This window comes from Halichoeres trimaculatus, unplaced genomic scaffold (assembly GCF_033239565.1).
Source record: "Halichoeres trimaculatus isolate MK-OKI-2021-1 unplaced genomic scaffold, fHalTri1.1 fHalTri1_scaffold_20, whole genome shotgun sequence".
NCBI classification, from domain to species: domain Eukaryota; kingdom Metazoa; phylum Chordata; class Actinopteri; order Labriformes; family Labridae; genus Halichoeres; species Halichoeres trimaculatus.
In genome coordinates this window covers 447,060-465,360 of record NW_027437198.1, presented here as the reverse complement: position 1 = coordinate 465,360, position 18,301 = coordinate 447,060, and the positions used below count along the sequence as shown (strand labels likewise).

At 43.9% G+C, this 18,301-nt stretch overlaps 1 protein-coding gene across 1 annotated transcript in view; it reads right to left on the bottom strand.

Moving 5' to 3' along the window:
- LOC141810073 (carbonic anhydrase-related protein 10-like) overlaps window positions 1-18,301 on the bottom strand; it is a 186,742-nt gene that overhangs the window by 77,223 nt on the left and 91,218 nt on the right. Inside the window, exon 3 of the mRNA XM_074697390.1 lies at window positions 11,553-11,695. Within this exon, the coding sequence (XP_074553491.1) occupies window positions 11,553-11,695 (143 nt within the window). The remainder of the gene's footprint in view (window positions 1-11,552; window positions 11,696-18,301) is intronic.

The window sequence follows — 18,301 nt, the reverse complement described above, 5'->3', positions numbered from 1 at the left end:
CCTCCTCACTGTCTCTTTAAGGCCCCCTGCTCCATGAATCCCCTTCTCTCTGATTGGCCAGGGCCTCTGAATGCCAGTTGGGGGCGGGGCCTGAACCTTGATTCTTGATGCTTGTCTCCCTGACGTGACACGGACAAACATGGAGCCAAACAATAGTGCAAAGAACTGCAGTCTTTGTGACTTCTCTGGAGGCCGGCTGCTGGATGACCTGAGATGCTCGATGAACTGCCATCACACCAGGTCAAAAAGCGGACTTTTTTGAAAGAAATATGTTTACAGCATGGATTAAAAAAATTGCTTAGGTCTGAGAATCTAATTCTCCCAAAAGCACACACTGTACAAGGAGTGTTTTTTATTTATTTTTATGACTCCTTAGTTTAGAAAATATTAAGATGGTGAGTGTGTCAGAGAACTGCAGGTTTTTCTGATATCCTTATATTGTCATATTATTTTTTAACAGCTGAGGTTGCTGCACGACCTCTTTGTTAATACACAGCAAACAATTTTTCTCTGTTACTTTTATTATAAAAATGTAACTTTGAATCTTGTGCACTACCACAAACTTCATTCACTACTTGCTTAAGAAAGTGTTGAATCTTCACGGCCATCTCTCTTTACTAGAGTTTCTTTGTCAGACTACAAAGGAGAAATCTTCAGGAAGCTGTTAAATATATTTTAGATCAAACTCAGTATTTGATCAGGCTTTAACTCTGCCATTAGGTCTACGTCAGTGCAGAGTCAGGTCAGGTAACAGGAGGTGAACATCTGGTTAAAGTCACAGCTGAGCTTCACTCAGAGAAGGAGAGCGCGGTGCACTCAGACCCACTACAGATGAGTCAGCTATAAGATCATCAGAGAATGTTCAAACCACTTCCCTAAATCTAGTTTTAGCTTCCTGTGATGCAGCTGATTTCTGCAGGCGGAGGCAAACGCCAGACACGTTTATCTGCAGTCGTTAAAGGAAAGAGCTAACAGTGCTAAAACCTCCCCTTTCTGGAAACACTGGGAAACAGCAGGTTTCACAGGGTTTCACAGTTCATCCAAGCAGTCAGAGAAAATCCTGCCCAACCCACCACCACCACCGTCATACATCAGCCGGAAAAGACCGGAAACTGAGCAACAGTTCAACAAGCCTGCAGGAAAACCTCTATGTGCTAAACCCCCCCACAGGACGGGTCCAGCTAAGCCTGTTGAAGTAAACAACATGGGTTGTGGATTTAATGCATGGGTGGATTAAGACCCCCTGGAGCTGGACTGAGAACAACCCTGTTTGAGACCGTTTTGGACCATAACACCCTGCAGGGGGGGGGGGGTCCAGCGGTTGAAGTCTGGATCACTGATGTCTGAGGAGAGCTGGACATGTTACATGACAGTCTGCAGAGAGATCATGTCTGAATGGTGAGGCTGCTAACCGCTAATGCTAACTGATTTACGTGAACTGGGCCCCTTTAACACACCAGTCTTCCATCCTACGACTGTAATTCAACCCTAGCTTCTCCAGATAGATCAATATAATTATTGCAATTCCTGCATTCTTTCTTATTTTTGTATTCTTTCTTATTTTTGTTCTTTAAATATATTTATTTTTCTTTACTTTTAAACAGCTGAGATCAATCCTACATCAGTGCTTCAGGTGATCTCTGGTCTCTAACCCTCAGCAGCTGACCGTGGAGGACATAAAACACAAACGTAGTCTTTGCAACATCATCCGTCATCCTATCGGCGCAGGTTGCCGTATTGGAATTACTGACCCAACTTAACCTTTCGGTGATCTTGCAAGTGGAGCTGAGGCAGCCTTGAGACGTTTTTTTCTACCAGCTACACCGTGCTTACCTGTGAGTTACGTCGGCTGTGCCTCTAATGAAGCAAAACTCTTAACCTGACGACTTAAAACACAGAAGCTTGAGGTAAAAAAACGTTTGTTTGCTTTGAGGTTCAGTTGGAAGAGGGAAGAACTTTCAAATCATAGACTGTTAATGCTAAACTAGATCTCACTCTGACCTGGACTTTCCTGATGGTCAGGACTTATTGCTACTAATGTCCACACAGTCAGATGCTTGACCATTGACTTCTAAGACTGTTTGGTAATCTTTACGTCTCTTAACGTCTCTTACAGATGCACAAGTGTCTTTAGCTGAACCATTGGTGACTCTGTCTTCCTTTCTGACTGATGGTTAACATGAGGGGGGTGGGGGTGAAGGCATTAAGACTTCCTGTTAAAGTCAGGGAACTAATCATGGTTTAGGGGCTTAAAATCACAGATGATTTTTCATTTTGCTGAGCTATAAACCCTGGTCTCCTGGGTGAAGGTCTACTTGTCTGATCTATAATCCTGATTGTCGCACTAAAGCCCCGTTTCCACCAAGTGGTCTGGTTTGGATCAGTACAGCTTGGTACAGGTTGGATCGGTAAAGCCTGATCCTGTTTGAGTGATCCGGCTGTGAGCCGCCACGAGAAATACAGCAGCCGCCGTCAAACAGGAAGTGATGATTCTTTCCACCAATCAATGGACTGCAGTGTTTCTAGCTCCGCCTTCTGGGGCTGGATCGCTGTGTCTGGAACTCCAACCAAAGGGTCCAAAAAAGTAAAAAGGTCATTTGGGGTCCGGGATAAGTCAGTAGAAACGCCACAGACCGCGTGCCGCACCGAGATGGACTTCTGTTCTTTATGTCACTTTTCACATCTAACACGACTACCACAAGAGTCTATGAATATAATGCAAAGTCTAGCGCTATACCTTTGATTGGTGTGACATGTCAAAGTAAAGTAGTAAAAGCACAAAGAGGAGGAGGTCTTCTTCCTGTGACTTTCTCTGTGTTTGGTTAACGCTGCACGCCATGAGATGCTTTGTGAATACAGATTCTAATACCATGCATGACCTACATTATCTGCATGCTTTCTATAAATCTTTAATTGGATGTTTACACATGCACTTTGCCGTAGTCTCTGACACACAAATGAAAACAAACAAACAGAAGACTAACCCTCTAAAGTCTCTCTGCTGCGGCGTCTCCACAGATATCAGCACAAAGTCCATGTGAAGTGTGTCTGAGACGAGCTGTGGCCCAGCGTTTCAGTAATCCACATATTTCATTAGCCTGGCTGACCTACATTCTGCAGCGGTTTGGATTAGCACAGCCTGATCTTCTGCCGACACTCATCTGATTTCCCAGCATCCTCGGCTGAACCGCGAGCCTGACCGTGATTGGAGTCTGACACGTATCTACGTGATTGGAGCTCAACCTGTGGCACCTTCCAAATTTGATCATAGAAAGAGTCTGAGGGCGGATTTGCAGGGACGGGGTCTTCTGAGAAGAGCAGCCAGGGATCTGAATATATAAATGGAAATTTAGAAAAATGTGCAACGTGGAACAAAAGAATTGACCCGGCTAGGTGCTGAGAGACAAATTTAATCCTATGTTCCCTTTTATGTCCTGAAGGAAATAATCGATCAGAAAGTGGGTAGAAAACACATTCTGTCACATTCTCTTTTCTCCTTGCCTTGTTTTCATTTCTTTTTAAAGGTATTATCCCACTGGTTGTACCAGATGTACTCACAGGAGCCCTGAGAGGCCAGAGAGGAAAGACACCCTGTTAGCATTGAACTGAAACACTTCGTCATGGCTTAAGAACAGATGATGAAAAGGGACTGAGCATGCATCCTGGGAAATTTCTCAAAATACCCTCAACAAAAAGGGTTGGAAAATAGGACGCTTTAAGATGCTACGAGGAGGACCTGTTTTAATCAGACTGCCTCGTCACCTTGGCCTGGAGTCTCATGCACTGTTGTGAAAAGTGACTTTAGGCAGGTGTGTGTTTGTTGGAACTACTCTTCTTTGATCAAGTCAGCTTTCTACCAGATACAACACGACCAGGCAAGATATTCATCAGTACAGTTACGTAGCGCTGTTGTTTGAAACGTGACAACAAGCCAACTTTTTCAGTTTGTAGCACATGTTGGTCGCCCACTAAATGTAGCACTACTAGCAGCCAAGTGCTATTACGTATTCCTGGACTAACGTGACAACAAGCTAACTTTGTCAGTTTGTAGCGTAGCTTAGTAGCTGCTATATTTCTCTCTACTCACAGCCCGGTGCTCTGAGACATGTCTGTAATGTGTAACGTTAGTGAATCCTGGTTCTGTCCTACCAGAGCTCATCTACCAACTCCAACCTCACCAAGCAGAGCTAACGTAACCTGGCTCTTCATTTTATTGATAGACTCTCAAGTTTGAACAGATCACTGCAGAATAACTGCTGACTGTGGGTTGGAGACAACATTAGCACAAACACATTAGCTCCTGTTTTTTAGCCTTTAGCTCATGTTTTAGCCTTTAGCTTGTGCTCTATCTCTCTCCTGTTTCTCTTTCTTCTGCTCTTCTGTCCTTTTTCTGTCTGACAGTTAGGCTCCAGTGTCCACCATCACTACAAAATGAATCACAGAAATCGTTTTCAGCAGAGAAAAACACAGATGTCTCTTCTTTCTGCTAAACTTCATCAGCCGGTGTGGTGTTGCCATAGAGATTCAGATGTGCCGTAAATCAATCCAGTGTTGCTCGACCAGATTGAGAAGCTACAAAGTGGCATTTCGAAATGACCTAAATTAGTGCTGATAATCTTATTTCAAAGTGTGGATTATGATCAGGCAGATATCTAAAAGAGAGACTTTCTCAAGATCAGTGAGAAACTCCTCACAGAGACTTAAAATGATAAAGCCTCAGCATGTGAGTGAGTATTTTAGAGTTCAGCCTGATGCAGGAGATCTTAAAGATGAATGATTATGGATAATTAACTAAGAAGACTTCCTCCTGCAGCAAACGCTGTTGGTCCATGCAGTGGGGGAGTGAGGCAGACAGGTAGGACAACACAAACAGTATCAGACAAAGTCAGGGTTACTTGTTGGGTAATTCATAGTTACTAGAGGAGTCAGGGAGAATAGAGCTGAGGGGAATGAAGCAGTGCACTTCTGTCTTTCTCTGATTTGATTTATTCATGAGTTACATTACGCATCGATGGGAAAGGGAGTCAGTATTGGTTGTGTGACAGTCTGTGTCTCCTCACCGGGTTTTATTTTTGTTCTGGCAGCGCTTATCCTCCACAATAAAAACCAGTGCAGTGCAGTGTTTTCTGTGCTCACAGTCGGATGTGTTTAGAAGCTGCACCCTCACGCTGCACGGCGCTCTCATATGGAAAAAGGTTCTTCTTCAGAGCAGCACACGTCTGTCCATGTCTGTCCTCAATAACAAATCAATTAACATCAAGAAGTGGAGGAGGAGACTCCTGGTGGGGAATCTGTCGACTACGGTGGTGCAGGAGAAATTCATCAGACTTGTTTTGAGGATCTAACACTGGGACATGACTTTATTGCACTGTTGTCTTTGAAAAACAATGTGACGCAGAAGCAGTTCTGATGCAAACAGAACAATTTAAAAGAGACTCTGAGTCAGGGATGACTTTGGTAACCGAGCAGCAGGAAGAAACACTGGTAAATTAAGGTCGTGAGTTCTGTCAGCCATACAAAATACAAGAAGAAAAAGAAGCAATTAAACTTTTACCCTGATGTGAAACTTGATGATTTTTCTGGAATGGCTTCAGAGGACAATCCCACTGCAGATGGTGTGAAAACATTAAATACAATAAATGAAGAGTCTGCAGCTCATGGTTCTGTTCTGAAATACCCCTCTCTGTCTGTCAGAGCATTTAAGTCTTTTTAAAACAAATGAACTTCATCCCAGCTCCTCTTAGTGTAGCGGTTTCATTCCCCTGCCTGTCCTTTTAATGCTTTAGAGGTTACAAAACAGATGTCAATAAAACATGCTGAAATGCACTATTAATATCACCCCAGTGTCAGTTTGTAGTCATCAAAAATTAAAGTCAGCCTGCAGACACAGCTGCATAATGTCTACGGTGGCTCTGAAGGAGGAGTTTCTCATGTCCTGTGGTTGTGATCTCATCCTACGTCTGGAGACAGATAGAGGTGAAGAAAAAGGTACAGACATGTTACACTGAGGCGTGTTCCACGCTTCAGACCTTTGGTCTTTTCAAAGTGTTTGTTCAACCACAGGTTGGCTGTTCCATTAAGCAAACTAGGCGTTTGCCTGGAGCCCCAGGCCCCATACAAGGCCCAATGGGTCCCCAAACATGCCCTCTTTATATTTTGTTTCCATATTTATTGTTTTTATGAAAATTTCCTCACAACAGCAGCAGCATCATGATGTCTGATTTGATCCATGTTCTGCTGGGCTCCAGACCGACCCTAAACAGTCTCATTCTGCCCCTAAAATCTGAGACACTGGGAATCAATTTTTTATCAACCCGTGCATGTGCAACCAGCAAATTGGCTGATTTTTATTACTGGTAAATATTTTTTGTTGCTGACAAACTCCTGCTCCACACTTCAGCCCAGTCACTGGCGAAAACACACACAGTAACACCAAAAGGAGAAAGAAGACTCAGCTCGACTTCTTGAGACCACTTTACCTGGTTGTTTTTATGTGGACGCTCAGTAAACACACTTATGTTTACCTTACGTCACTGGGCTCACAGGAACATGTATAGAAGCTGTGAGAGAGAGTGTGTGTGTGTGTGTGTGTGTGTGTGTGTGTGTGTGTGTGTGTGTGTGTGTGTGTGTGTGTGTGTGTGTGTGTGTGTGTGTGTGAGAGAGAGAGAGAGAGAGAATGCACTGCATGCACGGCTTTGCTGATTGATTGGCTGTTACTTGAGCCGTGTTTCTGCTTGTAACCAATCAGATGGTTCCTTGGTACCATCTGGTTCTGTGGTACCACCTGGTTCTGTGGTACCACCTGGTTCTGTGGTACCACCTGGTTCTGTGATACCATCTGGTTCTGTGGTACCACCTGGTTCTGTGGTACCATCTGCTTCTGTGTAACCATCTGGTTCTGTGGTACCATCTGGTTCTGAGTAACCATCTGGTTCTGTGGTACCATCTGGTTCTGAGTAACCATCTGGTTCTGTGTTACCATCTGGTTCTGTGGTACCACCTGGTTCTGCATCAGAGCTGCAATAACTCGGTTTTGAATGGATTTCTTATTGAATCGATCTGTTCCTAGTCTTGAGTCAGCATTTCCAACATGGCCCTCACAGACGATGGGCTTCATTACTCTGCGTCAGAAAGAGAAGGTGACGTTGCAGAGACGAGGTCTGTAGATCATACAGTCTATGGGTTCTCAGCAGAAAATGCTTCTTTATTTCTTGTAACAACTAAGATCTGATTTAATTCTCCTTGGAGACTTCCAGCTCTGGGTAAAAGTTCTTTAATTAATGATGGTCTTTGGGATGCTTGTCAGTTTTTAAAGGATTAATCTGTTTCTGGACGGTTTTAAAAACACCACAGTAGTAATCATCTCCGCAGCTCCAGAGTTTTGGAAAGCTCTGAAGAGAATATCAAAAAGTAAAAACAGTGCAGCATATTGTTCCTGGCTGAGATCAAAGCAACCGACCGTGATCAGATTTTGATTCAGACATGATGTTTTTGGGATAATGATATGTGACTCATTCTTTCCTCTGAATCAAAGGCAGAGATGCTGTGGTGGTGAAATGTTGTGTCAGTTTGAAGTCTGGCTCGTTTTCAGGACGCATAATTAGAGGAAATGGATTCAAATGGCTATGATCACATTTCTGTTTGAAAAAGGAAGAAGTGTATTTAATGAAACGTCCACAGCGCGCTGGGATAATGTGAAAGGTGAACGTGTCAGAAATGATCAATTCTTCGCAGTTCAGGCAGTCACAGTTCATTGATGACATTAATAAAGATTCTGATAATGTGACTGTCTGACTTTGTGACAAATTAGTCAGTCAAGTTTTTTAAATTAGATTTTATGCTAATCCAAAAGACAAACCTCATGTTGGCACAGTGTCCGACCTGCTACGACCATTTGACAAAGGTTACTGTTTTTTAATACAAATATTTCAAATGATGTTAAAATATGAATGGGTATGTCTTAAAGCTGTTTTATTCTCCTCTGTATTTATCCTATACTCTGCAAATCTTGAGCCAGAAATGTCTGTCTTTGTGCATTTAGGACTCTTTGTACAGTACAGGAGCCTTTTAAAATATTGTGGAAGAGTTCATCTATTTCAGCAGAGTCATTCAAAAAGGGAAACCCATACATTCCATAGATTCACTACACACACACTGTCCAATATTTCAGGCAACTCTTTCTTTTGGTTGTGGTGATTGAAGTCAGTATTTCATAATTCAGAATATCAAATAAAACCAATAAAAAAGATTTTTTGTTCATAAATGTTGCCTTCCTGAAAAGACCATTCCTTCATATGCACCCACCCAGTGATACGTTTGGGCTCCTATAACATCAACCGCTGTGGTGCAGCCATCAGGCTGTGGCTCTGCTCAGGGGTCACAGGAGTCCAGGCTGTTTCTCATAATGGCCTTCAGCTTGCTAGGCGCCGCCTGCTGGCCACCTTTTGCAGCAGCTCTCTCTTCGTTGTTGTTTAGTGTTTTTTTCCTTCTTCTCTTTTTGGTTCTCTTTGTCCTTGGAGCCTGTCGTCACTTTTCATACCTCATTCGTTGGACACCAAGTTGGTTGTGTCTGCAGTGGTATTTTTTTTACTTTTTTCTCCTGTGTCTTTCCAGAGACTCGATGTGTAACCATGGTTGCATTGTTTACACCCAAGATTTCAGCTGTTGGCAGCCTATAGCATGTCATTGCTAACTGGTGCTGGGCCTGGTGTTCTCTGTGAGCTGAGAGGAGGGAGACAAGGATGACGTGCTGGTGCCGCGGTGTGAGCTAAAGAGAGGCGACATGGACCTGTCCTTCGATCCATGGTAATGGGGAACGTAAGATCTATCTCCAATAAGATGGACGAGCTAGCCATGCTAACCGAGCAAAAGAGGGAATACCAGAATAGCATCATGCTATACACATACATGACTAACAGAGCTAACACCAGACTGACTGGAGAATGATGGCGGAGCTATCAACCCTGATGGGCATTTTTCTTCTGCCTGACACTTATTATATTATTTCATTTACATATTTTTGTACAATTCACTCCTTTTTGAATTGCTGCTGTGACTCTGAATCTCCTTTTGGGGAATAATAAAGTACATTCTGTTCCATTCAGCTCACTTGCGTCACAGTGTCTGTTGATTCTTGGCGACAGACATAGATTCTCACAGATTCTCTCTGGGGTTCATGTCAAGCACATTTGCTGGTCAGTCAAGCATAATAACACTGTGGTTGTTTTGGCCAGCTTGAGGAACTTTTGGCAGTGTAGGCAGGAGCCAAGTCCTGCTGCAGAATGAAATCAGCATCTCCATAAAGCCTGTCAGCAGAAGGAAGCATGTAGTACTCTACAACTGTTCCATTGACTCTGGTCTTCAGAAAACACAGTGGACCAACACCAGCAGATGATACGGCACTTACGTAACGATGGTTGCACTGTTTCTGTTTCAGATTTAATGATTCAAACACACTTTCTTCCTTTGTTCAATAAAAAAGGTATTTTCTTCATTTATTTATTTATTCAGCTTTGTACAGGGGGTGCAAATATGTTCCTGAGGCTTTTTGCTTAAGATCATCCTCACGTCTTTATGTGACAAAACTTAAAGGTAGGGTCTGCAAGAGTTTTCATAATTGTTAGTAAACACAACATTCAATCTGGGCTCCTCCTCCTTGGCTCAGTGCCAGCAGCAGCACACACCCACAGCCTCCAACCATGACAACCTGAACACACTCACTAGCCCAGCAACCACCTGTAGCATCACGGTTCTACATGGGAGAGACTCGAGAGCTGTGCATCAAACTTGAGATGTTAGCACAAGCTAATCACGGGTACCTGGATATGCAAGTTAGCAGTCTGGTGTTTCATTTCACTTTGATTGTGTTTTTCTTCCTTCTGGCTATGTTTACTGTCATAGCTGCTCTGATTAGCTTCTTCTTTTGAGGAACTGTTTCAATACTGGGGCAATCCAAAAACTCAAGATTTTACAGCAGCTTACAAGGAATGCTCTGCACCTCAAACTTAGCTGCCTGCTGTCCCTCTCCAGGAACTGTCCCCTCAGCTTTAGTGTGGGAGTAAGCAGAATATACCACCTCAGCCCTGTGCATCCTGGACTGACAGGTGACCGCTTTTTCTGTGACTACAAGATTAGCCCAGGGTACAGGGGATGTCACCAGCCACAAGCCAAGGGGTGAGCCTGCTGAATGTTATTGCTATTTACAACAATAAGACCTTAAAGGAACTCAGGAGTCTGGGTTAAGTTTTCACACATACACGTTTAAAAGATTTCCTCTTTCTGACTGGGAAATGACGACATCATCAGTTGGCCCTCTTTTCTGGCCCTGTCCCCCCAGTGACAGAGCCATAACACTCCCTGACATCCTCCTGCTTGAAGAGTCGGTTGACAAGTCATTTTGTTCAAGATGGTTTTTTGGCTATATTTTGGATTCAAGTTGACTGAACTCCTTGGCTGATTGGACTCCACATCTTCTCCCTCAATAGTCTAAGATCAAGAAAATTCAGTTATGAAGTGTTTAGGCAGGGGAATTGGGGACCCACCAAAACCAGGCTGACAGAGGCCTTGACAACCAGAAATAAAGATACAATGCTTCCACTCGTGGTCATCAACACGCAAAGTCACTTGCACACTGGGCGCTCTGTGATTGGCTGATGTAACCACCCTGACTCTCCACCTAGAAACATCCAAAAAACAACCAAAACATCAACATCCAGGCCAAGGAGGGGGTTAAGGCAGACACAGACGCTGACACACATGTACAGAGACCCGTAGGCGAGGATTGAACAGGATCGTTCCTGTAAAAGCTGACTTCTGTTTTTATTAGGAAAATCCTTCAGATTGCACCTTTAATGGAATAATGTTCATACTTTTAAACTCTATGAATTTCATACTGTTTCCATATTTTTTTAAGAAGTGATACATGAGCTATTTGATGTTGGTGGCTTACACAACGTTAAGAACAATGACAGATTCCATAAAAATGAAGCGCGTTTGGATACTCAGAGAAATAAGACGCAGGGAGTACATTTCTGCGACAGAGATCTGAGACTCATGTCTGCGGTTATGAAACTGTGTCTTATACGGTACGTATTTATTTCTCAGCTTCTCCTTAAGCTGAAGATATCCTCAGTGTGACATTGCTTGATCTAAATATGGCCAATAACAAAAACACAGCACCAAAACAGCAGATCTGATCCAGAGTGCGATGTACAACATCTCCTAATCCCTGTTTTAACTGTGATTCCAGTCGCTGTGCAGAGGATTTGTCCTGTACAGATTAACTGTGATTGCTGTGTAAAGGGGCTGAAATCGTAATGCCTCCTGAGCCCGGGGCCTTCTGCTGTGGATGAAAAGCTCACAGGGTCCGTCAGACACCAGCTTCTCTGCATCTTGATTTGGAGACAGCATCCTGCTGTGCGATGAATGAACGCTCGGCGCCGTCAGAGGATGACGCTTCGTCTTTTGTTAAAATGTTTGGTGAGATTTGACTGGGATCTGTCGAGGAAACATTACTCCCCACGCTCGGCTGGCTGGCAGGAGGCAGCTCTTACCTTTCGCCCTCCCGTGTTGAGCCTCAGAGGGGTCAGATGGGGGTCGAAGATCAAGTGACTGGTCTCGATGTCAATGGGAGACTGCCTCTTCCCGATGGCGCACAGGTTCCAGGCTGAATGCACCAGACCCCAGAAGGATGGGACTGGAGAGGAAGAGGAGGAGGGAGAGGAACAGAGAGAGGAGAAGTAATTAATGAGTGTCTACTCAGTAACATCAAACCATAAAAACAGGGAGAGAGAGCTTCATTATGACGGGACAGGAGGAACTGGGAATTTGGGAGACGGTGAATTTACATACGACTTCATTAAAATCAGACTAAAATAAGAGCTTTCATTAAAGTCTGCAGGTTTTCATGAGCCAGTGAAACCAAGGTAGAGAAGTTTATTATTAAAGACTGTCTGAAAGCCCCCCCACCCCTGTAGATTTACAGCTAATAATCTCCTACAGTGTTTCCCACTGACCCCTTAAAATGGAGCGCTGTGAGTGTCCTCTCAGGATGTGACCTCAGAGTTTCGCTGGAGTCTGATTTAAAGGATTTTTCTCAGTCTGTAGGAGGTGAAAGGATCTTACATAAAACAAAAATAAAGCGAATCATAAGAGGTTTCAAACCTCCAGGTTGAGTAAAAAATGCATGAACCATATTCCACTGGAGCAGCATCACAACAAAAGGTTATAGGTTCAATTCCAGCTAATGCAGCCTGTGCAGCACACACTGTTCTCATCTGGCTTGCTGCTGTCACACCCATCCTCGAGAAGCCCGGACTGGACCCTGGAAACCCTGACTATATCAGACCCTATTTTTCTATTGACTTAAACATCGACCGTGCTGAAACAGGGATTTGACAAACTTTAGGTTAACAAGGTTTGTTTATGTCTCAAAAGACTTTCCGATCCACCGGATTTTTTGAGCACAAAATGACACAAATGGAGTAAAAGCAGAGCCAGACAGAACGCTGACTGCGCACAACATGGGTTCAGTCTCAATGACATCCTGTTTGCATATGAAGAGGCGTAATGATCCCCAAAGTTGTTTGTGTGTGTTTATATCATTAAATAAATGAGTTGATTGGTTCAATCCCATGGCTGATTGGAGTAAAACAAAGAGATGTAAACTAAGGACGAGTCCAATTCTTTGGGTATTCAAAGACATTTAAAAAAAAAAAAAAAATTAAACCAAGGTGATTCATTCGTTTTTTGGGCACAACAGAGGAGAAGAGTCTGGCTAGAGATTCAGAGCCGTGCTTGGCTGAGCGCACCAGGCATCTTTCACAAGCAGGGCGTAGTGGACCAGAAGAAGTGTAGACCTGGATCAGGGACCCCGGGTAGGCAGGGGCCATCTCTGTCAGTGTTTTGTAAGCCAGAAGAAGAGCTTTGAATTTAATTGGAGCTGCCACTGGAAGCCAGTGAAGAAAGATTAACAGCTAGGTGACATGCTGTTTTGGGCTGGTTAAAAACCTGCTGTTGCATTCTGGGTAATCTGCAGAGGTTTAAATGGACACGCAAGGAGGCCTTCTAGGAGAGAGCTGCAGGAGTCGATGAAATCACAAGGCCTGTACCGGAAGCTGTGTGGCCTGTTGTGTCAGGTAGGGTCTGATCCTCCCTTTGTTAGAGAGGGCATATCCACAAGATCCAACAATCGAGGCCACATGAACCTTAGAGATCAGCTGGTCATCAACCATGACACCCAGATTTCAGGCAGAGTTTGTGGCACAAGTTGATTGGAGTCAAGCAGGACATTGATCTGTGGTTGAACCGAGGGACAAGCAGGAAGGACAATGAGCTCAGTTTGGACAGATTTAGCTGAAGGTGGCGTTCCTTCATCCATGTGGAGATATCAGCCAGACACGCTACCGTGTTCCTGTAGTTTTTTTTTTTTTCTCTCTTTTTTTTTTTAAACCAGTACTTATTTTCCACTTCTGTATTTCTTGTGGGAAGTTTGCACCAGTCGTAAAAGCAGAAAGGAAAAAGCTGTCCATCAGCAGGGGACTGCCAGCTGATTGGCTGACATGAATCGTCCAGGGATCAGGTGAAAACACAGCGGAGGGGAGCACACATTTTGAGATAACAACAGAGACTTTCCCTGATCGGTTCTTCGCAGGTCAATAACTCATCAGAGAAACATAGATTTTATAAAGCTGACACTTCTCTCCACCCACTGTCAGCTCTGATGTGAGATCCAGCCTGTTTTTATGAGCACAAGCCATCCTGCACCGGACACGTCATGGTGAACTCTGCACAGCAGGCTGAAGACTTGGCGTAGGGACCGTCCAAAAAGTTCAAGAAATACCACAAATGACACTAATTTCCAGTAACTTTATACCAAATATGTGCTGTGTCCAAGACAACGTCTTCAACGTCACTGCTCTCTAGTTCAGAGGTCCTCAACAGGGGGTCTGTGGCCCCTGGGGGGTCTCTCTTCACTGGAGGTACTGCAGGGGGTCCTTGACATTTTTAAATAATGAGGCAAATGATCATGATTTCTTCCCAAACATTCAATTTGTATTCATGTTCATGTCTATAACACACATTAAGGGATACGTGCAGGCTGAACATGTTATATGTAACACATTCAGCATCATGGCAGCTCTCTCTAACTGCGTACTGGTTCACTGTGTGGTGTGTTCAAAAACAGCAGCAGCAAGACCACCCTGCTCCCTGAGCCCTGCAAATATTTCCAACAGAAAAATGTAAACATGTGTCGTCTGAGCAGCTTAGTGCTAAATTCACAATGACAAGGTACATCAAGGTACATTTATCATTTATACATGGCACTAGGCCTGTTAACACACACTCACACACACACACACACACACACACACACACACACACACAAATATATATATATATATATATATATATACTCTTCTTCGTGTATTAATTTGATCAGTCATCACTACAATTTTATACTGTCCTAGAATTCACATTCTGTATTTGGGGATGTAAAGCAGATATGAGATTAAAATGTGATTAATTTGATTATTTTTTTAATCACCCGACAGCACTAATATGAAATACTTTTACACTTTTACATTAGAAGTTTTGCAGACTGGTAACTTTTGTCCCAGTATCTGTACTAGTACATGAATATAATATTTAGCACTCTTTCCAGCCCCGCTGAGTACCTCTAAAAGTCTGAACCCAAACTGCCCCTGGCTCCCAGCAGATGGGTGTGGTGCTGTGGGATTCAGAAGAAGAAGGAAACTTCAGAACCCTCCACTAAAGACGGGAACACCTTCAGAAAACTAAAAACTTAATAAGCCCTTTCAAAACTTCAGTTTTTGCACAAAGTGGTGTTGTGACAGTACATTCATTAAACTGGCTTTTATAGAGTGTGTTTGGCCACTAGAGACTGCCTCATGTGGACAAAGGAGGGATTGCAGTGTGTTTCACTGCTGCATTGGCTGCTTTTCTCACAAGCTGGTGGTTGCTGCTAAAGAACTTCAAAACAGGAAAATACACTGAAAGGGTTACTCCAAGAGCAGGAGGTGGAGGAGCTGATCTTTGCAGTATGCTGCTGTAAATGGGTATTTCCAAAACATCTCTTCTAGTGTAAATAAAGTAAGAGATTAAGGCCTGAACTCGTGTGTTCTTTGAGGTCAGATGAAAACAGTGTGTGTGTCTGTTGGTGGAGTCTGGTTGGTTTGGAAAGAGTGATGTAACTGCTGCTTCTGCTTAAAAGAGCTCATCTTTCTCTCTGACATAAAGGTCTGTCTCTGGAGGGAAACTTTCTGCAACACAGTCAGACACTGATAACAATCTGAGCCTGAGTGACAAAAAAAACAAGGATTTCCAGTGGACAGGCTTCATAACTGGCACAGTTGGCCCAGAGGAATTGGACGAAACACACACAGCTTGTTAAACACTGCTGGCTGAAGCAATCCCTAACAGTAAAGTCCCTGAAAGTCGTTGGAATTCAAAAGTATAAAGTTTTAGAGCGGAAGAATTACCCCCAGCAAATGGCCGTGTTCTGGTTCTTGAATAAATCTGTGTGAGTGTGTGTGAGTGTGTGTGATTGTGTGTGATTGTGTGTGAGTGTGTGTGAGTGTGTGTGTGAGCGTGTTCGACCAATCCAGCAAGCAGCATCTAACAGACACAGCCAGATGTGCGTGACATGACCCTGCTCTGCATGAACACACACACCCACACACACACACACACACACACACACACACACACACACACACACACACACACACACACACACACACACACACACACACACACAGGAGGGTTTATTACAAGCTAAACTGTCATGATGCTCGTCAGAAAGAGGCTTAATGACAGCTTGGAGTGTAAACAGCTGTCATTACCATCAGAAAAGCTCATCCACAGAATGGGCGTCCTCAGCAGATTGACTAAAACACTGAAATGAAACAGACGGGAGCGGATCTGAATCACTTACAAATGCATATGAGGCTCCTATCCAGCTGTTTTCATATTCATACTCACAGGTTCACACCTGTGAACCGTCTACTCTACCTCCAGCTTTTTACCTGGTCTCACGCCCTCACTTCCTGCCTGCGTCCGTCTCTCCAGGCTGTGTTCAGAGGAGGAGAGTGACAGATGTGTCGGCCCTGACCTGCAGAGTGCAATCCTGACCCCTGCTCTGCACGCAGCCACACACACACACAGTGCACAGTTATATCACCCAGATGTGTGTGTGTGTGTGTGTCTCTCTTTCCCACACACACACACACACACACACACACACACACACACACACACACACACACACACACACACACACACACTGATATGTGGGCATGTAGAAAAGCCTTTCAGGGGTGAAGAGTAGAAAAGTGAGTTTGCCCTCAGAGTGGTGTGACTCTGGTTTGAAATGAGTGGCTGAACATGTTGGTGTGTGCTGCTGCTTCTCACTGACGCAGCTCAAAATCTGTCACGCTGTAAGTTTGAGGGGACAGCTGACTGTGATTAAAAGATGTTTAATTTATTTCTGACACATGAAGGGAACACAGACTTCCTCTCCCTGTGATCATGTGTTGTGTGAACAACTAACTTATGTTACAGTTCCAGAGAGGAGCAATACCAACCCTGACGTCTTACCAAAGCTGACTTACAGAAGCACATTGTGCAAGTCGTTAAAAAATGAAAACAAAAAAAAAAGTTATGAGAGGACAAAATGTATATCTTTTAAACTATGACAGAAATAATGAAAGTCATTTTGGTTTGAAGAGGGTCTTTGGCTCACCTGCAGCTCGGCCCTTAATGTTCATCACAGCTTTTGAGAACATGAGAGTGATTGTACGAAAAGTAGACTCTTAATGAGGAAACATAAGTGAAGAAGGTACTGTGAACTAAAAAGGTTATTTCTTATCATACACTGCATAAAAAAGAGCTACTGTTTGAAACTCAAACCAAACTTTATCAACTCAGATTGTATTGTAGGATAGGACCAGGATATACACTCACTGTCTGATTTATTAGGCACATCTGTCCAACTGCTCGTTAATGCTCATTTCTAATCAGCCAATCACATGACAGCAGCTCAATGCATTAAGACATGTAGACATGGTGAAGAGGATCTGCACTGTTCAAAGTGAACATCAGAATGGGGAAGAAAGGTGATTTAAGGGACTTTGAACGTGGCATGGTTGTTGGTCTGAGTATTTCAGAAACTGCTGATCTACTGGGATTTTAACCAACAACCATCTCTAGGGTTTACAGAGAATGGTCCCAAAAAGAGAAAATATCCAGTGAGCAGCAGTTCTGTGGGTAAAATGCCTTGTTGATGCCAGAGGTCAGAGGAGAATGGACAGACTGGTTGGAGCTGATAGAAAGGCAACAGTAACTCAAATAACCACTGGTTACAACCGAGGTCTGCAGAAGAGCATCTCTGAACACACAACACGTCCAACCTTGAGGCAGATGGGCTACAGCAGCAGAAGACCACACCGGGTGACCCTCCTGTCAGCTAAGAACAGGAAACTGAGGCTACAATTCACACAGCAACACCAAAACTGGACAATAGAAGATTGGAGAAACGTTGCCTGGTCTGATGAGTCTGGATTTCTGCTCCACATTCAGATGGTAGGGTCAGAATTTGGCCTCAACAACATGAAAGCATGGATCCATCCTGCCTTGTATCAACGGTTCAGCTGCTGCTGCTGGTGTAATGGTGTGGGGGAGATTTTCTTGGCTCACTTTGGGCCCCTTAGTACCAACTGAGCATGGTTTAAAGTCAAGTCAGCATTGTGACCTGCAGCGTTGTCCTGTTGAAAAACCAGCTGTTCCCACAGAGACCAGGGCCCTCAGTCATGCCCTGGTCCAGGGCCCGCTGCAACATCTGCAAGTAACCAGCATCTGTTTGACCACCCTGCTCCACCTGAAGCTCCAGTGTCCACTGAATGAAAAAGCCCTAGATCATGATGGACCCCCCTCCACTCAAGGTTGATTTTTTCTCATCAGAGAATCAGACTTTTTTCCATCCAGTGTCCCATGTTTGATGCTCCCTGGCAAAGTCTAACTGGGCAGTTTTGTGAGGTTGAAGGAGACGAGGTCTTTGATTTTTTTTTTTGCTTTTGAAACCCTTTTCCCACAGATGCTGTGTGATGGTTATTGCGCTGCAGTCGGCTCCAGTAAGGGCCTTGAATTGGGTGGAGGACTGCCCTGTGTCTTGACGGACAGCCAATCGGATCCTCCGGCTCAGCACAGGTGTAATTTTTTGGGGTCTACCACTTGACTTTTTTGTCCCATAATGCTCAGGATCTTTCAGAAAATGTAGAATGTC